Source organism: Argiope bruennichi, chromosome 10, assembly GCF_947563725.1.
Source record: "Argiope bruennichi chromosome 10, qqArgBrue1.1, whole genome shotgun sequence".
Classification (NCBI taxonomy): Eukaryota; Metazoa; Arthropoda; class Arachnida; order Araneae; family Araneidae; genus Argiope; species Argiope bruennichi.
The window spans coordinates 86,033,421-86,058,344 of NC_079160.1; the positions used below are offsets into that span (position 1 = coordinate 86,033,421).

At 27.2% G+C, this 24,924-nt stretch overlaps 1 protein-coding gene across 6 annotated transcripts; it reads left to right on the forward strand.

Moving 5' to 3' along the window:
* The first annotated feature begins 71 nt into the window (after positions 1-71).
* On the forward strand, positions 72-24,924 carry LOC129988594 (transmembrane protein 104-like). Of its 6 annotated transcripts, none has more exons than XM_056096850.1 (11): positions 72-107; positions 7,634-7,763; positions 9,655-9,776; positions 12,123-12,276; positions 12,364-12,433; positions 12,894-12,958; positions 14,119-14,149; positions 14,242-14,341; positions 16,074-16,179; positions 18,176-18,269; positions 21,108-24,924. In XM_056096850.1, exons 2-11 carry the CDS (start codon positions 7,719-7,721, stop codon positions 21,887-21,889), a joined length of 1,569 nt encoding a protein of 522 aa, XP_055952825.1. In that variant the 5' UTR covers positions 72-107; positions 7,634-7,718; the 3' UTR covers positions 21,890-24,924. The 6 variants fall into 6 exon arrangements, with proteins under 6 accessions (XP_055952825.1, XP_055952824.1, XP_055952822.1 ...); XM_056096849.1 differs by lacking the exon at positions 72-107 and adding an exon at positions 6,239-6,320; XM_056096847.1 differs by lacking the exon at positions 72-107 and adding an exon at positions 7,018-7,177.

Sequence of the window (24,924 nt, forward strand, 5' to 3'; positions counted from 1 at the left end):
GAACTAGTGGGAAATATCTATATCTTTTATCTATGTAGTTAATATTTTACACAAACAAGTCAATTGCTTTCCATCAAGCTGAATACAATCTTAAGCAAAATATACAGGTATGAAAATTATCAAATTTCAGTCTTGATAGATTTTTAACTGCGATTTTTTTTCTTTGAAAATTCAATTTTTTGTTTGTATTTTCAATTTTATTTTGCCCATTGATTTCTATGAAAAATGTTTTCAAAGTAAATAGCGCTAATAACCATATTTGAAATTTAGTTGATCGGAGGTATTCGAAAGTGTACTTAAGTAAGATATTTAAAAGTTTTAAAATTCTTTGAGTATCTACCTATCTTTAATGTATTTAATTTTTATTGATGGAATAATCTTTTAATTTATTAGAAATTCGGCAGGTATTATTCTTTTTCAAGCTTTCGATCTCAATTGTATATATTTTTCTCTGCTCATGGTAAAAATAGGATATCATCCAGTGTCCTAGTATCCTGTTTTCTACAACCGAATACTTCAATGATGTAGGGACTGTTATTTAGCTTCAGAGATAAAAGCATCTTTTTAAACAGTATATTTAGTAAATTTTGGCTTTATTGATATTTCCTATCAGATTAAAAGTTATTATTCTAATTTCTGAAAATTAGCTTTCAATAGAATAATATCCTGATAATTTTATTTCTATAAACTTAGTTATCGTCAACTGCAAAACACACAGAATTTTACTTGGAAATAAAAGATTCTTCTATTAATATTTTTATCAAGCAAAGCAAGTATATAGCTAGTATTTTTCAAAAACCTTTTTAATTTTAAGTCAATAGAAGCAGCTAAATCCATAGAACCGTTACTTTAATTTCTAAAATGATTGCTTGCATAAAAAGAACATCATATATATGATCATCCCGGTATCAAACTCAATACTAATTTAATCGAAAAACGACGGATGGAAGCTTACAGGGGAAAGGTATAATTACAGTCGATGTAATATTGATACTAAAATGGCGAAAGTTTTTAGTTATTTGATGTAGTCATGCGAAATGAGCAACTTTTTTCTAACGATAGTTGAAAATACATGCAATTGTACCAGTTATATTGATGATCTATTTAGAGTCAGTCATGTTGATGATCATTAACTTGTACCAGTTATGTTGATGGACCATTTATTAGTACCAATCATGTTGAACGGCTCAGCGCTTTACAAATCTCTGGAATATTTTAAAAATAACCACAGGCTGACTTTTTTCTCTCTCGCTAATACTGGGAATTGTTATACCTGATCTTAAGTTCCTGACTTGATTCCAAAGAAGAACTGATAAAAGCAAAACACCGGTACAAAAGTACTAGTTTTGTTGATAGCTCAGATATAGTAAGTTATCGCTTTAAGAAATTCTAGAAATTTCGGAGTGAGTCACATGAACGATAAATTTCTATTTCTAAACAGTCAATATAACCTATATAGCTTCTGATATTCTATGATTTCCTAATTGCTGAAAGCAAATTTTACATTAAAGCCGATGATATCGAAACACTATAAACATGTCAACTTGATATATATTGTATATAATAGCATTGGAACCCTAATAATATTGGATAGGCTGAAAATATACAATAGCCGCTACTTAATTTCCAATACTTGTCGAAAAAAATTTGACAGGTTTAATATACGTAATTGTACTTTTTGAGACTTGAATCTTTTTTACTAAAATGTAAGGCAAGAATGATATTGAAAGAACGATAATAAGTTTAAAGTGTCGTAAAGCTAAAAAAAAAAAAAAATTAACTATTTCTATTAATAATTAAAAGATGAATGTGTGTATGTATGCTAGTTCTGTACAAGCCAGACCCTTTGACCTATAGTTTTTTTTTTTAATTTTTAATTAAAAATTAAGTCGAATTTCATCGTTTTCCCATAACAACTTCAGAAAATAGTGTTATCGTTTTAACGGAATCATGAATACAAAGTTATATTTAAACGATTTAGTAGAAATACAATCAATATCCCTGGCAGACCAGGTAGTCACCAAAGGTGACTAGCTTAAGAATATATCTAGACAAATAGGAGTTGGTATATTTAGAGAATATATTTATACTTTAAATATGTTATATTTTTAAAATGTATTTAGGCAAAGAAGACATGAGAATCCACTATTCAAAGGCCTTTTAGCTGAATATTAAAGAATTTTCTGATAACAACGTCAAAGACATTTCCACTTCAATATTATCACAATATTAAAAAATTAAAAAAAAAACACCTTTCTGTCAGCTTAAAAAAAAAAGGCGGAAAAAATATAGATACCTAATAAAAAAGAGTCCTAGGAGCTTGCTAATCAAATTAGGTGACACTAATATATTTGAGAAACCGGATAAACTTACCTTTGTTTAACAGATAGCTCAGATCTTTAAGTTAGCACCTTGTTTGAAGCCATACAGTAGCGTCTCGAAATATAGAAAATTTTTGCTGTTCCTTTTCTTTTAATCCTTTTCTTTATTCTGAATTGTAAGATTTATGGTACTTTTAAAAAGAAGGTCAGTTTATCAAAATGCTATCACCCTTTCCTTATCATATACAAATGAGCAAATGAGCTTATCTTTTTAGAACCAATGGTCAAAGATAGAAAAAAGGGCATTTACATACTTTAACGATAAGATTAGATTTTAAACTATTATTGACTATCTCAGGTCAAACACATTTTTGAGCTAATCTGTCATTTGACTTTCGTTCTGGAAAAGAATACAAATACTGTTAGAAACTCCACCCCCTCAAGCCTTCTTTTATACGTGAAGCAGATTATTTTCATTTATTTATTTTATTTCGCAATACAATGCTTATTACATTTATATATTAGCTTGTTGCCTCATTCATGAATCTTCATTAAAATGGGCTTCTTGGCATTAGCGTAATGTGGCAGAATAAAATATAATTAAAAATGGCCTTAAATGTAAAATGAGCCTACTCAATTTTTTAAGACTTTATTATTAAGTGAGAGCATGATATTGTTTTGGTTTGGGGGTTTTAAAACCCCAAAATAAAATTGTCGATTTATCGCTTTTAAGACATCAGTTTTTCGCTTTTAGGGTTATTAGAAAATGATAAAGAATGTAGTCACATTTGGTGACTTATCATCAACAAAAAGTTACACCTTAGCTTGGAAGTCCATCATGTACCCAATTTTCCTGGCTGGCCAATAAAAGGTGGGGTTGTAAGAAGTTATCGTCCGTATAAGTACAGAAAAGAAAGTGGGAATGAAAGCGAAACAGTGAAGAGATGTGTCGGAAGGTGTATATATATACACACACACACGCACATATATATATATATATATATATATATATATATATATATATATATATATATATATGTGTGTGTGTGTGTGTGTGTGTGTGTGTGTGTGCGTGTGTGTGTGTGTAAGCATTATAATTGAAGCAGAGTCGTGGCCAAAGACAGAAATAATGACACTTTGAATTTTTAACTTCATTTTATTGCATCTCGGGAAACATGATTTATTAACAAGCAGTTCCGACAAAGCACGTCCGCTCACAGTGCGGCACAAGAGCAGAAGAAACATAAAAGAGATGGAAAATAGATTTCCCAGTTTTTATATACTATAAGATTACGATATGAATTTCCTACATGTGTCGATTCTGATGAGGGAAATATAGAGGGGAACTTTTAAAAGAATGTGATTGCTGGACAGTTTTTTATCCTTTCACTCAGAACGTGTGAAAGTGTAGGTTTAGGCCTTTTTATAAAGCTTCGGTTGAATTAATTAATTGGAAAAAGTGGAATGGGATCAGGAAATAAGAGAATATTTTAGAATGAAGTTAATATGGGCTGAATTGAGCTAAAAATTAGGGAATTAATTAAGTTTGAATTAGATTTTGAAATATCATTACGTCATTTAAAATATCATTATATATATATGTAATGATATATTAAACTTTAATTTCGATTCTAATTAATTTCCAAAGTTTTATCGTAATTCAGCCCATAGTAACTTCATTCTAAAATATTCTTTTATTTCCTGATCCCATTTCACTTTTTCTATTTAATCAATTCAACTGAAGCTTTGTGAAAGGGCTTTCGTCAGCGGTTTCCACGCTTCGAGTGAAGGGATGGAAAAGTGCTGATATAGTTCGAATGAATTATATTCAAATTTTTATCTAAATCAACGAATTTGGTGCAGAAATCTTATTAATACATTTCATTCGTCTAGCTCCAAGCGTTTTTTTTTTTTTTTTTTTTTTTTTTTTTTTTTAAGTTATCGTTTTCACAGACATATATAATCTTAAAAATGCGTTTTGAGGATTCAGCTCTGAGTGGGTGAAATGCGTTTTGAAGAATGAGAGCTCTGAAAAGTAAAGTTCCGTCAAAATTCCGAGCTCGAATCTTTTGCTGATTACTATACTTTCTCTTTGTATACTTCATATGAGAGAAAGTAAAAATTGTGAATTAACATATTCCGAATAAAAAGAAAATTTGCTTAATGCAGGATTCGAAAATAAAAGATAATAATATGATGTCATTAGTTCTTTGCTGGTCTTGAGAAAGAAGGAACCCATATAAAGAAAGTAATGAAGCAAGTTTCGTCAGCTCTCGATAATAGACCAATATTTCTTACTATTTATTTTTTGTTTGTTGCTGGTGGAAAAAAAATCTATAGGATCCTTTTATACTTCTAGTTTGTTACAGAAAATCAATATTGTCTCATGGAAATTATAAAAGATAATAAAACCATGCCCATCCTTAGAGGCAGTTTTTCTACAGGACGTTTGTCTAAAGTTGCAAAGTAAGGAAGATTTGAAAGCAATTCAATAGAAAAAATGCTATCTGCCAGAATTTCTAAATAAATTAATTTGCGAGGAATAATCGAGCATTTGACAAACAGATATTCGAAGGAGGTTTATTTGCCTGTCCAAGTGCAAGTGACCACAATATTTGCGAAACCTAAAAAGTCAAGACAACAAGTGATAAAATTTTGCATAGTTTTAACATCTAAAGTGTGGATCTGTACCAAATTTTGTACTAAATTCATCAATGGGTTGACTATCCGTCGGTTTCATTCGCATACGTATAAACGCCATAACTCAAAAACGCAATGATTTACATAGATGAAATTTGGTATGTGACTTTTGTAGTTCTTTGCCAAATGTTGGTTTTAACTGGATAAGGAAATGTAGGTTTCGGATGAGAAAAATATTATCAAAATTGCATAATTCTGGTTTTTTTTATTAAATTTACTGAGAAGCTCATATGAAGAACTTCGAAAATAAAAATCTGTAAACTAGTGGTGTTCATAGCTTTGCTCAAGATCCACATTCTTTCTGTTGGAGGAGAAGGATAGTAACTTTATTAGAAAGTATGCATAAAAGTTTCGAAAGTTTGTTTTTTAATATTTTTTTAAAAATATTTTGAAAGTTTTTTTTATACGGTTACAAGTCTTTACAATCTCTTGGCAATAGAGTTTGAATGTTCATGAGTTCTACACCAGATTTTATTGAGTATTATAGATGTCTAGAAATGAACATCATCAAACTAGTATGGTTCGTGGCGATGTAAAAAATGAATCTATGGAAAACTTTCTTTGAGAGTTATAAAGACATAAAAGTAACAAATGAAAATGTTCAAAGAATTTTAAATAAACTCGATTGTGCTAACTATGTAATTCTTAAAACAAAACAGAATTGTGGGATTGTGTAAAGTGAAAATAGACTCTCAAAAATGAGAACTTTGGTGGTGGTCTATTTTTATTTTCATGTATGTTAGAAATACATTCAAGATATTAAGTTTTTTCGATTTAATTGCATAGCAGAAAGGGAAATGTATGCTTTAAAATATCAAATGTTCGACACTAATTTAATTTTGAAGGTCATTGAATATTCTGTAGGAGAAAGAGATAACTTGACGTTACAACATACTTTTACGAATTAGCAGTATTACTTCTCCGAGTAGTTGATGTCCTGGCAAGGAAGGTAACTTTACAGATATAGTTATTGCTACGGAATTGAATAGATGTCGAATCAGCAGCATCGATCTTGACGATGTATTTGATTACAATTTGGCGACTTTAGTGTCAAAAACGAAAGTTCCTAAAACTGTTAGAAGTATGGCGATACATTCTTTATCAAGGAAGATATGATATCCTTCACGAACATTTGTTTCCCCATCACGGGAGCTATAAAAACAGAGACACGCAAACAAGAATCTAGTTGTGTGGTGAGTAGCAGTCTAGTCGAGAGAGTCTGATTGAGTACTCTCTAAGCGTTTTGGTTTGTGATTGTTATATAGCTATCTGCTGCATGTGTACTGATGTTTACTGCAAGTACTGCTTTTGTGTACCTTCTGAATGTGTTTTTCTATTGTATATTCCTATTTCATATAGTTTAAAGCATCACTGTGTATTACGGAATCTATTAGACTGTTTACCGATTGAACAATCAATGAACGGATTTTTGATTTTACCATAACAATTATGTTATTAAATAATATATTGAGTCTGTCTTGTACAACTATAACGTTGCATAAACGAATGCCTGATATTAACTACTGTCTGTTGTCCAATAGAGAGTCTTTCAGCGCTTTTACGCATGAGCCTGTCGGTTTTGATTTCACTAGGACTGAGTTGAAAAATGGTGGAAGAAATGCTTATTTTTTTACTAAACAATATACTGAAAAATAGTGCAAAAATTTCAAATCAAAATATATTAGCATAATTAAATAAAGAATTAAAAATCAACATCGGTAAAAAAAAAAATCTGCCCCCCCCCCCTTCTTCTTACTCAGTGGTTATTACTCACCTTGCCGACTAATATCATTCAAAAGAAGCAGACATGAGGATATGTGCTTCTAAAATGAATAGCATTTCCATTTACGAAATAAAATAATTATAAGTGGAAGATCCTTATCTCGGTCTATTACGCACCTACAATGTGACAATTGCGATAAGGATGGAAAAAAGAAAGAGTTAGATTGTTAAAATTTTTACCTATACACTTTAGAGAATCGAAACATAATTTTATGATATAAAATGCTAATAATAAAAGTGTATTCTTTTTTTCCATTTTCGATTTTAATACCAAAACTATTTTTCAAAAAGAATTGAAGTTAACGGATTGTCAACACAGCTGACAGAAAGAAAAAGAGAATAGCACGTCATGTAAAATTTTAGTGAGAAATAATGTATGTTTTTTCTTTAAAAAAACCTTTTCTTTTCATTTATGATTTTAGATGTACTTATTAATTTATCTTGCTAAGTAACACAGCATATTTGTTTATCTGTTACAATTTTCATTTGTAGTCTTTCTTTTAAAAATCGTTTCCATCAATGGGAAAAAATTTTAATGATCCATAATCTTATCTTATGATCCGTATTGTTTTTTGGAGACACCTTCTCTGTTGAAATTCTATACTTACTGATTAAGTACAAATGTTATATAAACAGGTGTGCACTTCAGTGTAATTGAGGTTTGCGCTCTTCATTGTGCTTGGATTCTTGGTGTTGTTACTTTGTCTTACTTAAATCATATTGATGAATATAATATTTTTTTTTCAAATTAAAGTTTTAATTATGAAACATTTAGAAACATTTTCATTGTGCATAATATTCTGCGACTAACTTTTTTTTTTTATTTGCAGCTTTACATCCCATGTCTTCCACTGCTGTCTGCATATTTAAACTTTCAATCTGAGGAATACAAAATTAATAGCACTGAAATTGAGGATGGCAGGGGGAGGTATGGATGTTGGGGAAGGCTATTCTTCCATGGTATGTTGTATTTTTGGTGAATTATTTATTGCTTCTAAAAAAATTAGACATATCTTTTATTTGAAATTTTGTGCTACTGAAGTAGTTTATAAAATTTTCATTCTCCTCATGAAAATTAAATTTTCAAAATCCAACTTATTAAAAATTTTGCTAGAAAACTTTTAGGGTTGAATTATGGTGAAATTCTAAATTAATATATATTGATCATTAACTAGAATTATTGACCAAGATGCATATCTGTATCTTTTAATGTATTTTCTGTATAATTTCATGCAGAACTTTAAGAGATACAAGTTTGAATGTGATGATTCAGATGACTTTACATAAGATATGTTTTAATATGATGATGCAGATGATTTTTCACAAAATATGTTAATATGATGATTTGATAGATGATTTTATATAATTGTAATTTTAGTTTATTTTAATTAATGAAACAAAATATGTTTGTAACCATCTTGCTTATTATAATTGTTATTTTTCTGTACACTTCACTTAAGTTCTTGTGACAGATTATTAATTTTTATTTTTAGAAATAAGATGCTCAAAGCAAAAACATTTTATTTGTTGAACTGTAAACATGTTTAGTTTGAAAAATTTCACAAAGTTCTCAAGAATGTATACTTTGATTTATGTACTGATAATTATATAGCTGTTAAAATGTATTTTAAAAGCATTTGAATGAATTGTACATCAGTTTTCTTTTCATTCGTTTCCCCCCCCCCTATTAAGTAATAAATGGCAAAAAATTTACTTAAAAAATAAAGATTATATTAATCACATTTCTAAATAGTAATTTGGCAACTATTTGTCTTGATATAAATCCATTATGAGAATATTAGAATTAATTTGGTAAAAAAAGAAAAAAAAATTAAATTGATAACATTTTGGAGAAAGAAAAGTTTTCTTCGCTTATTATTTAATATTTAAATGAATAGGGGAAAAAAAAAAACTCCTTTCATTACACACTTTATTATTATTATTGCTTATTTGGCATCTGAAAGTTTTTAAAAACTGATTTTGACTTTATTTGATGTTTGACTTTCAAATATGATGAAAGTTTTTTTCCTATCAGCTCTGCTTTTTGAGATTTAGTATAATTAAATTATAGATATTTAAAGATGTTCATTCCTCAAGCAGAAGAATGGAATGGAAAAAAGAAGTTATTATTTATTCTCACTCATAAAGTCCTGTGATGAATTTTTTTAAAAAATTCACTGTAACTTTTATCACACGGAAACATTAAATATATTAATATTCATGAGTAATTTATGTGAACTTAAAATGGCCAAATATCTCCATAATAAAAAAGGAATTGTGTGAAATATCCTTGTTTCTTGTCCTAGCAGAAACAATAACCGTGATTTTGGAGCTAAACATACCACTAGATGGGTGGGGAGTGGGGGAAAATGATCTACTTAAAAAACATGTTTGCTGAAGAACGACCTTTTATGGATGTTTAATTGAATAAAGTAAAATCATCTTGTGTTTATTACATTTAAAGCTATGATTCAAAAACAGCTTCATGAAAATTATTTATCAGAATAGTTCTTGTTTTGTATACATAGGGGAAAAAAGTGGAATAAATAGAAAAGCTGGAATTTTTTTGTGGCTGCTAAATTGTACAGTTTGTAAACAATCCTCATATATTTCACTAATGATACATAAAACTGATTTGTCCTTATTATCAAGAGCTTTCTGAGCAACCTTCAAAATTTTTGTTTATAATAATGTTGAGACAGAAGGGAAACAAATGTCTATTATTTCTAAACAAATTTCTATTATTGCAGTTTAAATTCTTAGGAAAAAGGATCTTATAAATAAATAAAAAAAATAGCTACAATTTCTGAAATTTTGATGTATTTATATGTATATTTTTTTGTCTTTGCAGATGGGCCTTATGTATGTATTCAATTTGATTGTGGGAACTGGTGCTCTTACGATGCCTTCTCCTATAGCTAATGCAGGATGGCTTCTTAGTTTGATTATACTAGTTATACTAGCTTTTATGAGGTGAATATATGATTTTTGCCACTGCTATTTTAATTATTAAAATTTGTTTTTAAATGGATTGAAAAATTAATTAAAAGTTATTAGTATATAAGCTTTACCAAAAGTTTGAGGACCATTTTCTCGAAATTGACTGGCCATTGCGTTTTAATATTTTCATGAATGAACATTCTAAATGTATACTATCATTATACTAAATCACATCCTGAACTTAGATTTCAACCCTGTGCCCTCCCCTTGTAATTCTTGAAACTGACACCATTTTCTCGAAATTGACTGGCCATTGCGTTTTAATATTTTCATGAATGAACATTCTAAATGTATACTATCATTATACTAAATCACATCCTGAACTTAGATTTCAACCCTGTGCCCTCCCCTTGTAAGTCTTGAAACTGACACCATTTTCTCGAAATTGACTGGCCATTGCGTTTTAATATTTTCATGAATGAACATTCTAAATGTATACTATCATTATACTAAATCACATCCTGAACTTAGATTTCAACCCTGTGCCCTCCCCTTGTAAGTCTTGAAATTTATAATACACAACATAGTCAAAAAGATTCTTCTTCTTTGGCACTACAGCCTAGAACAGGCCTTAACCATTCCAGTCAGCTTACACCATTGCTTTAGATTTCCAGTTTGACACTCAGTAGGTTGAAATCTTTTTCACACATTGTCAAGCCACCTAAAGAAGGGCTGACCTCTTTTCCTGATATGTGTAGGCTTGCTAAATGTCAGTTTTTTGCTGGAATAGACTTCTATAATTCATCTAAAAGATTAACATAGGAATTTGTCAAAAAAAATTCTAAAAATTTTTTTTAAAAAAATCTGCTTATTTAGTTTTTAATACATTTAATTTCATAATTTTAATTATAAATAAAATAATGAATAGTAATTTAAATTTTGAGTTGGAAAAATTTGGTATTCATTGTATATATATATATATATATATGTGGCTAAATATACAGTTGGGTATATAATTTCAATTTTAATCAGTTAATTTTATTAACATGTTTAATTGATTTTGATAAAGAAAGAAGGTGTAAAAATTATCATAAATCAAAAGAAGAAATCAAATTGAAGATCTTTCTTTTATTTCATTTATTTAAACAGTGTTATTAAAGTAACTTATTTTACAATTATATATTTGAAATGTAACTCCTTTTTATATGGCAAGACTGTATAATTAGGTTCTTAAAAATGTTTTGACTAAAAAAAAAGTTAGGATGAAGATTTGGTCATCCAAGAGATGACAAGAGAAAATTCAGAATCTTTATCAGTTTTATCTTTGTATTAATGAAACGTTTTTCAGTGATTGCAAAAGAAATAAATGTACTTACAATGCTCTCTTTATTATTGATGTCATTATATATCTAATCTGATCTCTTTTTTTATATCAGGTTTTTTTTTTTTTTTTTTTTTTGCTTTATTTTCTTATGCTCTACTTTTATGAAATATGATTTTCTAAGCTTTTTCTACAATTAGTATATCTGTTGTAAACATTGATTGATAAGACAACAGTTTATTTCTAATTTAAAAATGGAATCTAGAAAATAAGTGTATACTAAAATTTTGTAGTAACAAATTACACATGTAAAGACAAAATATAATGAATGCATTTAAAAATTGTAAACAGTTAGCACTATAGAAAATTAATTGAGATGAGCTTATAGCATTCTTATTAAATAATTATTAAATGTAGATTTAAAAATTTTGTCTTTATTTCATACTAGAAATATCATTGACTTAAAATAAGTAGATACGATGGTTGACATATTATTTATAATTATCTTTTCCTTTTCACTTCTTAGATCTATTATTTTAGATATTTAATAGCAGACTTGAAAATGTTTTTAAAAATATTATTCATTATGTGAACTGAAAATTTTATAAATATAGATATATATACACTGACTGTATTAGAATTTTCACATAACAAAAGGACTTCATTCGCCTGAAGAATTTGTATTTTCAAATTAGACAAAATAAGGCTTTAATTAAACATAACAGTTAGATAGTTCCATTCAAAAGAGGTTATTTAAAAATTTAATTTAATTTTTTAGGACTTGACTAATTCTTTTTAATATAAAAAAAATGTTGTAAGATATGAAAGTAAAAAATCATGTGAGAAAATTTCCAACCCTTATATTAAGTACTTTAACTAACTAAGCTACACTTGAGGTTATAATCCATAATTTACAAAACTAAAGTATGTATAAATAACTGCTGATTTCTAAACATTGTCTCTTTAATTTACTAGAAGTAAAATGTTCTTTTTTTTTTTGTAAGACTTTCAAATGAAACTCTCATTATTCATATTTAATTATTGATAAAAATTTTTAGCTTTGTTACAGTAACATTTGTTACTGAATCAATGGCAGCTGCAAATGCTATGGTTCATAGTCACACTGTTCGTCATCTGAAAAAGGTTATGAAAACAGAAGATGTTGGAACTGAAGACAGTAGTCAACAACTTGTTGTAAGTTTAGAAGAACAGGTTTGGAAAATTTTATAATATATTCTGTAAGCTTTAATTTACATTGGGATTATCTTAAATTTGGATGAATATGTGATTTTATTTCAGGAGCATTTTCTGACTGATGAAGTTATTACAAATTCTCTAGAAAATGAAAAAGTGCCATTGCTTTTAAGTAGTAAGTATTTTTTTTATCCATTAAATTATATTTATTGTTATATTGATTGGCTTATGTATTGCTTTTTAAATGCATTGGAATTCTCTTATTTCAATAGGAAAAATGTATAGTTGCTTAAAATGAATGGCTTTGCATTTTTCTCTTCCCACTTAAAATCTTATGTAAAAGTAATAAATGCAAAAGATATCCAGTTTCTATCTAAAATTCACTCTGCATATTCTGTATTATTTTTTAATTGCGTACATCTGTTTTGAATCAAAAATACAATATGTAAATTAATTTATTAGCTTTTTTATAATTAAGAGAGAAGAAACCAACACATAATTAATGACAATATATATTATTATGAAATGCAGAACCAGAATTTTCTGCTTTGAAAATATGAAGTAATTTTTATAGAGAAAATAATTTATTCATTTATTTTTCTTTATTTTTTATTTTTCTTTCTTTATTTATTTAGATTCTGTTGATACCATATCAGAAACTTCAGCAGAATATTTTAATATTACTGAAAGAATAGAAATGGTAAGTTGATAATTTTAAATAATTGAATATAAATGATTTGATTATAAACAATTTTTATAAATATAAGAATTTGATTTTACTTTTTTAGACCTACTTGGAAACTGCAGTAAAAATCTGTTAGATAATAATGCTATTCTTTCTATGTGTTAAGTTATGCTTCTCTTTTTAATATTTTGCTAATAATAGATATATTATAATATGGCTTTTAATAAATAATTTTGACCTTTGTATTTAAAAATAAAAGGGAATATCCCAATTGAAACTGATTTACAAAGTATTGGTTCTTAAATTTAATGTTATTTACATGTATTTAATGTAAAACAAAAAAAGAACAGCTGCCCGAATCCATTTAAATTCCATTTAATTAATTTACGGCACTTATTGATAATCACAATATTATATGCGTATGTAGGCTAACTGCATTCAAGTTTAAGTTATAACTTTTATATATTTATAAAATTTGATTTTGGAAAAAATTAATGCTAAAATTAATCTAGATATAATTATTTGAATTTTTCATTCAGGTTATTTTCTGATTAGAATGTATTTTTAAAGTACTTTTGGAAAACAACAAAATAATTGTTCTTGTTCGAAAGAACTTAATAAATAAAAAAGTTCAATACACGAACACTTTTTTATTAATTACTATTTATAACATAATGTTATATTTACTGCAAACCTGTCTTGTTTTATGGTCATTTTAAATTACTATGCATATTTTAGTATTTTAAAATGACTCATGATTTTATTTATTTTCATTTTTGTCATGCTTATCAATCATTTCCTATTATCTTCTTGCTTGAAAATATTTCCCTTTTTACTTGTTATATATTTTATTTCTTACCTATACTGAAAATATTTTCTATTAGCATTCACCCAATCATTGCAGCCATAAAATGGCAATGAAACATATGAAAACTTATATGCTTAGATATTGGAAAGCTTATAAAAAATTATTTTATTAAAGAGAATTTATATAAGCTACTTATAATTCATGTGTGGAATTCATCTATTGCATACTTTATATTGCATGTGCATTTGAATGTAGAATTTAATCTTGTATGATATGCATTTTTGATTATTCTTCTCTTTTCCTTCATGGGTAAAGAAATTAAATTTATAAAATATAAAATGAATTTAATGAATTAAAAATTTTTCAGGGAAAAATGGCTCTTTTATTTTTCAATCGTGGTGAGTATGTTTCATAATTAACAATTGCTTTAATTTTAATTTCTATATTTTTCATAGATTGTTAGATGGTAACTGTGGAATTTTTATTTTAGCTGGGGTAAACATCTTTTATCTTTGCATTGCTGTTTATTTATATGGTGATCTTGCAATATATGCTGCTGCAGTTTCCAAATCCCTTCGAGATGTGTCGTGGTTAGTTGATATTTCTTTTATTTTTTAACTGTTATCTTTCTAACTGTTAACTTTTCAACTGTTTAAATAGATTTATTACTTACTATTGGTTTTGAAAATACTCAGTTCTTATTGTTGCTGAAAATATTGTATTTTGATATAATCCACATCTGTTATAAATTTAAAGAATTCAGGAATTAAACTTTAGAATTTTGATGCATATTTTTTAGATTAGAATCTTTATTTTTTGAAGGTGGTAGATTTTATATATTGTAGCTATATATTTTGTTTATTTTTTATTTTGCTTACACAGATATTTGCCAATCTGAACAGTCAAATCAACCTTTTTCATTCATTAAAATTAAATATATAATCTATAAAGTAAAAGTATGTATTTGCAGCAAATTTTGAGAATTTTTTTAAAATCTTATCTATATGTTGGTGAATATGTATATGATTATGACAAGAAAATGGTGAAAGTTATACAGATGAAATTTGGCATGTGGTTTTATTAGTAGAATTTTATACATGTACCGGATATTGGATCAAATCTATCTTAAGATTAACTATCTTTCAATCTATTTATTCATTTGTAAATGTTGTAGTTCAGAATCGTATGCAGATATATATATAATGTGTATGTGAATATGGTAACACCAAATTATAATAAATAGAATTAATAAATCTTGATGTGCCATTTTAAAATCAAAACTGTAGTTATTAGACTCATTAGAATGACGGGAAATGTTTCAAAATAAATACTCAATTCTCTTCACTATGTAAGGATAAGCATAAAAAGTATTAGATTGCATAAATATTCTAAAAAATTGAAAGGAACATACTTCTGTTGGTTTGGACAGTTAATGTATTTCAGCCTTTGAGAAATATCTTTAAAAGCCCTGCTGTATTTTGAGTTGATGAACGGTTACTGCCATATATAAATATATATATTTAAAAAATATAAAGAGAGAGAGGAATCAGTAATTTTTATTTTCTATTTTATATATTTTTTAAAAATTCTATTGTCATAACCTTTTTTTCCTTGTATTTAAATATATTTTATTTTTGAAAATTTTAATCTTAATTTAAGAATAGCTGTTTACAATAGAGTAGGAAGTTAATAAATTTATATTTAAAAAATTAGTAAAATGAAATAATAAAATGTAGTTATGAATAATTTTATTTCACAGTTTTTATTCCAAAAAAATAAAGAATCCTTTCAAATTATTTTATTGTATTGAATATAGTTTATTAATATCAGTGATTTTATAAAATAATCAATATTGATGCATTAATATGCCTTTTAGAAAATTTTAAAGTAACATTTTCATATTTTTATAAAAATACTCAAAAATGAAGATTTAACTGCTTTAAATTAATTGGGTAAAGATATATGTATGGATTTTAAATTGTTTAATTTTAATTCTTTCGAAGGGCAAAATTATGCCACTTCATGGGGGATGGTTTTAAATTTTGAAGAATTCTCATTCTATGATAAATTTGACTTTTCATTAAAAAAGTTTTATATACTATTTTATTTAATTTGGTTCTTTTTGTGTAAAACATATTTAAAATTTTATATAGCTTATATTTTATGTCACTTTTATATGTTTCTAAATTTATTAACGTATAGATTTTATTCAATAATATGTATATTTTTTAGTTTTAGAATTTGCTAAGAAAATTTCTGATTTAATCTTTGAATTTTAAAGACATTAGTAATTTAATATTTTTATGTTCCATCTAATTTTAGTACATATTCTCCAAAAGAAGCATTCTGCAATGACACCTTGAATTCTACAGTCCAATGTTGGGGTAACTTAGATGTATCTAGGGGAGATGCATATAGAATATTTGTAGTAAGTTTTAATGTTTGTTAAATTTTTTAGCACTCATATTTGTAGTTAAACATTTTTTTTCCCCTTACAAAATATATTTCAGCAAAATGACACATGTAATACTTGATCTTTGGAGATATCTTCTGTATTGACAGTTGTAAAGAAGAAAAATTATTTTCATTTGAAAACCAATAATTAATTTTTCATAAGGTATTGATATAATGACCTGTGAAATTGCTGTTTTGCTTGTTTTAGATTGGATCTACAGACTATGTAATCTTAAAATAAAATTTCAGATCTTTTTATAAATGTATTAATATACACTCATGTCCAAAATTAAGGTCATAAAAATGTTCAAAGTAATTCTAAATGACTACCAGTAAAACAAATTATATTTTATATATTGTGAACGACCACTAACACAATATTAACCTTTTTTGTGGGAAAGAAATGTTGTTTAGCATTAGTTTTGGGGGAACTACTGAAATTAGATCGTTAAGGCATCTGGGATTTTTGCCTGCAATTTTGTGAATATTGCATTAAAACGAAAAATTTTACCAGTTTCCAGTGAGAATGAGTTCTCATAATTGTTTAGATGATGTCGTGAGATGGAGAACGGTTTGTAGGCTTGAAGCTGGGCAGTCTCAAGCGGAGGTGGCTCGATGGTTACAAGTGGCACCGAAAGTGGTATCCATGTTGTGGAATCAATTCCAAACAAGTGGTACTGTAACCAGGAAGGCTGGCCAAGGCCGTCACAGAGCAAAGACGCCTGCACAGGATCGCTATTTGACATTAAGCGCACAACGGCATAGTTTGACAACGGCTCCTCAACTTGCTCGTGACCTTGCTGCTGCATCTGGAATAAGAATTTCCAGACAAAAAGTAAACAGACGTCTAGCAGAGAGGGTCCTTTATGCCCGGAGACCAGTTGAGTGCACCCCTTTGACTGCATCCAACAGAAAAGCCCGACTGTTGTGGTGCCTAACATATCAGTCTTGGATACAGCAAGAATGGGGGCGTGTTCTTTTCAGTGATGAGTCGAGATTTACCACACAGAGTAACACTCGTCGAATCTTCATCTGGAGAGAGTGAGGAGCTCACTATCTTCCCTTCTACGTAAAAGAAATCGACAGATTTGGTGGCAAAGGAATCCTTATCTGGGGTGGCATAATGTTGGGCAGTCGTACACCACTGCACGTCTTCTATGCGTGTACTGTGAATGCACATCGCTATAAGGATGAGATCCTTGAAGCCTATGTGAGATTGTTCCAGGGTACTTTTGACCCAGACTTCATGTTTATGGATGAAAATGCGCTTCCACACAGAGACCAGATCCTTGATGATTTTCTTGAGGAAGAGGATATTCGACGTATGGACTGGCCCTCAAGGACTCGGGATCACAATCCTATTGAACATGTTTGGGATGGTCTCGGAAGAGCCATTGCACAGCGTAACCCCCCTCCTAATACCCTCTAATAGTTAAAAGCCACGCTTTTGGAAGAATGGACTTTGTTGCTCCAAGTATTTATTGACATCCTCATAAACAGTATGAAAGCTCATTGTGAAGCCTCTATAGCAGTGCACGGTGATCACATTCCATATTAGACAGGCTTTTCCCAAGATAAATGCGTAATCTCTGATTCATAATATAACACTCTTTGATATATCCTGTTTCTTGATCACCAATTAAAATCTTTTCCATATTGTTATGTGTCTATGTTCTTTCTTCCATTGTAGTGTGCCTCTGTGCCAAATTTCGTGGCAACACAGTGAATAGTTTTTCATTTTTCGCAGATTTTATGTTTGTGACCTTAATTTTGGACATGAGTGTATATGTACTAAATGTATTAATTTCTAATTTTTATAAAAAGTTTGTATATTATTTTTTTTTATATAATTTAATGTTTTGCATAAGTAAATTTTGCATTTGTATGGAACTTCTATAAATACATTTATATAAAAGATCAATTTAAAATTGTGATTTACTTTATTCTTTTTTTTTTTTTTTTTTTGACAGGCAGGGTTTTTGCTATTTTTAGGACCATTCACCTTTTTTAATGTACAGAAAACAAAATATCTGCAAATTTTTACTACATTAATGAGGTGGTTAGGTAAGTGAAATTCAAATCCATTTTTATTATTAGTTTATTTTTTTTTAAATTTAAAATATAATATCTTTATAAAGAACTTGATTGCAATGGATGGAATAGTATGAATTCCATGTTTATTGATGTAGTATTAAGTACTTATCTGATGAACATATTTTTCATAAAGTCTGAGGAAATACTTACTCATATATCTCTATAAGGTTGGGCACGTTAAGTGAATACAACAATATTACTGTGTTGCATTTTTAGTAGATTTTTTTTAAAGACTCCTAAGTTCTTTGTACATTTTAGTGTTAATTGCTATGCATATTGATTGCACTGATGCAGTTTTGATTTTAAAGATTATTTGGATTTTTTAAATTTATTTTCAATTACACATCTGTAAAAGCAAATTACATCAATTAGAATAAACATGTAAAGGCGTTTTTAATGCTTTCAAATTGCAAACTAAAAGTATGTAAAGAAACCTTGAATTTGATTATGAACTAGAAGTCAGACTTCTGCCCTCGGGTTCTCAAGGATCTTTACCCTTAGAAGCCACTGCACCCCCTTTCCGTGGTAACACGGACATGACATCATCATCTTCAAAATTTGATAAGTTTTTAATAACTGTGTAAATTAAACACATAAATGCACAATGTAGCTTTTATTACAAAACCAAACTTACTCATGAAAGCCAGAATTCCTGCATTCAGTGTAAAACACATTTTAGAATAAATAAATAAAATAGAATAAATTGCAAAAAAAAAAAAAAAAAAAAAAAAAAAAAAAGAGGGAGAGAGGGGGGGGGGATTGAATAAATAAATTCCTTTTGGCAAGCTGGAATGTAAAATAGATTCCTTTATGTTTAGATAAAATGTGGATATACTATCTCAGAATTGAGTTTTGAATCTTTAATCCTCTGATCTTGATAGCAAGATTCTATTATGAGGCTTCTGTGCCTTTTAGAACAACATTTTGATATAGAGTGCAATTCTTTTATTTAAAAAGAATATTATCATTGCTTAATTTCTAAGGGATATAAGGCATTCAAAAACTTTTGATGCAACAAGACAAAAAAATGTTTATTACAGTGAGGTAATTACTTGAATAATTTTTAGTAATTAAAGATTTACAAGGAAATCAAAATTTCAATTCTTTCCATTTTCTCATTATATATATATATATATATATATATATATATATATTGCATATTCTAAAAATATTTTCTGCTTATGGGATTAAAACTTCAGAGTTATGGACTCTTATTTTCCCATGATGATGACATGTTAAAAAAAAACTTGTATACTTTCTCTGTAAATGTCCATTCTAAAGTTATAAAAGTTAAAAATATTATATCACAGGCACTTTTTTTTTTCTTTTTTTTGCTTTCTGCAACTCTTGCTGGCCATGGCTCTTACAAAGAAATGCAAATAATTGCTAAAAATTGAAATGTTTCTGCAATATTGTGGGGAATATAAGATATTGTTAAAGAAATCTATGCTTATTTTTCCTTAAATTAAACATTGTTATATATATATATATATGTAATGAAATTTTGAAATCTAAATTAAACCCTAATTAATTTCTAAGGTTTTATCTTTATTGTTCTCTTATTTCCTGATCCAATTCCACATTTTTTATTTAATTAATGCAACAGAAGCTCTGTAAAAAGGCTTAAATCAGCAGTTCTAGTGAAGGGATAAAAAAATTTGTTGATCTTAAAAATTCTTTTAAAAGATATCTAAATTTCTCTTGCCTTAGCAAGAGAAATTTAGAATATAAAGAAATCCTTATCAGAATCTCATGGTATATAATTATGGGGATAAATATTTCTGTCCCTTTTTGCTTTTTTACTCTTTTCACTCTTGTGCCGTTTTGTAGATTGGCGTGCCTCGTCGCTTCTTGCTTGTACATAAATTATACCTATCAGGATGGAATAAAACAAAGTTTAAAAATTCAAAAGTGTCTTCTGTGACTTTGGCCAGAACTCCACTTCAAAAAATGTATTCACTTTATATATATATATATATATACACACACAATTGACTTTTGAACAAGAAATGGTTTCAAATTCTGAAGGAAATCTTCAAAGAAGATATTTAAAAAAATATTAAAATCATGGCATTAGAAGCATTGTGGTAGGTGACTTTCTAGAAAAAATCTAAAAGGCAAATGTTAATTGCCTTTAAAATGATAATTTATTTATTTTGACACATTGGATTAAAAAAGAAATCAAAATGAATGATTTAATATAGCATTTGGATGCTGTTTTTGCTGAGAATTCAAGATCTAGAACCGATTCTTACCATAACTATCATCTATGACATCACTTTTAAAAGACTGGTATTAATCTGACAATTGCAAAACCCTTGAGTGTTTCTCAATGGGCCCCATAAAGTACTTGCTTTTTATTTTAGTGGTTGTAATCTGGTATTCAAGTGTATAAACCTGAAATATTAGCACTCACTTAAAGGAAATTACATTGGTGTAACATGGCTCTAACATTTTTATAATAAATTTGATAATAAACGAATTTTTGTTATTTTATATTCATAAATATATTTGTTTTATTTATATGTATTATCTGTTTAATTTAATTGTCTTTATGTGAATGTTTTAGTTGTATTTTGCCTAGAAATTTTTCCCCTCATAGACCATGTCATTATATATATACAATTGACTTTTATTTATTATAGCTTTAAAATCATTAAAATAAAAAAATAATGAAAAAAATCAAGTGTAATCATTTGAAAAAAAAAATTCAGTTTTATTGTTTTAGATTAATACAGTACTTTATTGAACTTTTTCTTTTATTTATCTTTTATTATTTTTTAAAATTTCCTTGTCTTTTTTTTTCAGCTTTTTCCACAATGATTATTCTTGCAGCAACTGCTTTAGCCAAAGGTAAAGGCAAAGGCCATCCACCAATTGCAAATATCTACGGTGTTCCAAATTTATTTGGTGTCTGTGTGTACTCATTTATGTGCCACCATTCACTTCCATCTCTTATAACTCCCATTAAAAACAAATCCACTCTTTTCAGATTGTTTGTAGCAGATTACCTGTTAATATTGCTATTTTATGTGTTGCTCTCATTTACTGGAATTTTTGCTTTTGAACATCCTAATTCTTTGTATACATTAAATTTTGAACCACAGAATTGTAATTCATCATCTACAGGAGAGAGCATAATTCCAGAGAATTTTGCTTTCCTACGATATTTTTTAGCCTTGTTCCCGGTGTTCACATTGAGTACAAATTTTCCCATCATAGCTATTACTTTACGTAATAATTTAAAATCTGTATGCTTAAAAGACAATAAGAGATATTCATTTTTTGTGGATAGAATTCTTTTTCCATTATTGGCTATAATACCACCTATAGCCATTGCTTTAGTAACTGAAGATTTAACAGTTTTGGTTGGTGTTACTGGATCTTATGCCGGTGCAGCTATACAGTATGTTGTTCCTGCATTGTTAGTCTATTTTGCACGGAAACATATTTTAGCAACTTTGGGCTTAGGTGTAAAAAATAAGCATGCTTCTCCATTTAGAAGCACAGCTTGGATTGTGTTTGTTTTAACTTGGGCTGTTTTATGTGTTATCTTTGTTACTGTCAATTATTTTCTCCCTAAAAAGTGAAATATGAGCTCAATTTTGTAACCTTTGCACTATGGAAATTCATATCTATAGATGCCATATTGTTTTTAATAAGATTTGAAAATTTTTTTTAGAAAATTTTCATTTACAAACTAACATGAAAAATTAAAAAAAAAGAAAATGCTAATTTTCACTGTAGCTAGATTTTCTAATGGATCTCTGTGATGTTGTATTAAGATGCCTGATTTTGAAAAAAAGATCAGGATGTTGTAAAGTTAAGTATAATGATCTTGAAAACAAATCATTATGCTTATTTTATGTAAAGTTTGTTTTTTGTGTAACATTCATAAATTATTTATGATATAACTCATTTTAGAATATTCGTTTTGAAACATATCAAATGTTCACAGTTTTATAGAATGATCTTATGAAGCAGTCAGTAACAATTGAATGTTGTATGTTAAATGTTAATTGATGATGTTTCTTATGTTTAAAAAATCAAATTATAATTTAAAGTATGATTTTTGATGGTTTGCTAATATTATCTAGCTGCATTTTTTTGTTTAATCAACTAATAAATCAATTAATCTGCAATCATGTTTGCTTAAGAAATATTTTTAAAATAGATATTGAAAAGAATTGGATCAAGATAAGTTATAAATACCATATAATTTTTATGACTTTCTATTTAATCCTCTCATCCACACCATAACTATTTCATTTTCTTTTAAAAGTATCTTGTGTTCAGCTTGAAAAGCACTCTGATTTCATGTATGTGTATATAGTAACATTGTTAATATTAAAAGTCATAGCATTAATTCCTTTGGGATTCTATGTTATAACTTAAAGTATATTGTTTATATAATTGTATAACATATTGAGCTTGTGCGAGAATGTTATATATAAATTTGTGTGATTCTGTGTGCTTTATTTATTATTCTGAAATGCTATAGTGATCAAATAATCATTCAAAATACAGTGACCATGCATTGATTAGAAAGAAAGAAAAAGCTTTTATTTCATATCTTTAAAAATATAATTTTTAAATAAACCACTTTGATTAAATCAATATAGATTTAATTCTTCTGACTATTGTTTACTACAATGCTTCTACTTTAAGAGGAAAGCAAAATTAACTGTTATTAAAATAGACAATCTATTATTATTTTAACAATGAAAGATGCATTTTATTGAAGTATCTCTTCATTGAATCTAATCAAAAGAAAATTATTTATTTTTATAATTGCCTTTTTTAAAAATATGATCACTGTGTAATGATTTATCTCTATAACTAGTTTATACATAAAAAGTCATAGAAACTGATCTTGTGGCATTTTTTTAAAAAAAATTATTTTCTTAATTCATTAATGATGTATGTACGTATGTGATTTATTTTCTTGAGTTTCTCTATTTGAAATAATATGAAATTTTTTTCCATAGCACCCAGTGTATTATAGATTGCATATTTGTTATAATTTTTGAGATAGTTATATTAAATCTGAAGTTATACTTTCTATAAAGTGTAGTAATATGAATTCTCATTTTTATAAGTTGTCATTTTGTCTAGTCCAATTTTTGAATGAGCTTAGAGCTAAGGTTTTTTGTTTAAAGCTTTAATTTATTTAATTATTTAAATAATCTCAAACATATTTTGTATTTATTGTAATAGAATCGTACTTAGATAATTTCATTCCTTTAATAGTTTTATTAATAGTTTAAGAGCCATTCGAAGTAAAAATAATTAATTTTCTTCTCTTCTTTGTAAAGTATTGTAAATATTTGCTTTAATTTGCATAAAATGCATATTATCTGGTGTTCTAGACGCACAAAAATGGTTGATATATTATTGCTGTAATATTAGTATAGGAAATAGAAATATATCAAGAACGTATGAAAATGTGCTTTCACGTGCATAATTTTTATTTTTCTGTAGTAAGTTTGAATTAATTTCATGTGTACATATAATGGTTAAAAACAACAGCTGAGAAGTTGTTTAAACAAATCCAAAATTAAATAATGGTTTGTGTATATTCGTGGAAATTATTTTCTGCATTCCGGTTAACATTATTTATTAATATCTCGTTAGATACAAAAATAAAGTATTGCACTAAATATGCTACCGTTGTTAGTTTTTTTTTTTTTTTTTTTTTCAAATATTTTGGTAATTTTCTTTACATGCTATATTATATACTTGAACTGCTATTATATGATTTGTGTATGAACTAAAAGAGTTTTTTTTTTTTAATTTTTTTTAATTTTAATCGTAGAACTGACTCTTTTTTTTTTTTTTTTTTTTTTCATAATTATTCTATATAAATATTTTCTTAATTTATATATATATATAAGTATTATAAAACATACTAAAAATTGTTTGTTAATTTTCATCTTTCTAAAATTTTATATTAGGCAAAAACTACTCATGAAAAATATGAATATATTCCCCTTTCTTTTTGTTTCATTCATTTTTTTTTTTTTTTGTAAAGTTGATAGTTGTGCTAATAATGTCTATAAAATTAAAATGTATATTATTTTTCTCGAGCAATTTTCTAAATGTACATATAAATTGATACAAATAAAACATATTTATAATAGTTAGATGGAAATTAAAAAATACAATATATATTGCTTAGCAACTGTTGCAATTTTTTAAAAAAATTTTTAAAGTATATTGAATTTTCATAGTAGATTGTGCCAAAAATCTATTCTGTCTTAAGGATTTTATTAAATGGAAACTGGATAAATTTTCTAAATGTTAAGGTCTATAATCTGGGCTTAAGATTTATAATAGAGGCTTAATATTAAGTTTTAAATGATTTCTGCTTTGATTATTTATTATTCTTTATGTTAAAACTATATTTTAGTTGCCACATTATCACAGTAAATTGGATAAAATATTTAAAAAAAAACAACCCTTTTTTCCATTTAGCTTTTTAATTCGATTTCATAACAAACAAAAAATAATAATTTTACATCTGTATTACTTATTAGACTGAAAGGATTTTAGTTTTTTTAATAATCTCTTACAGTCTGATGATCTTTATATGATATGTATGTGTAAACTGTCCATAAAACACTAT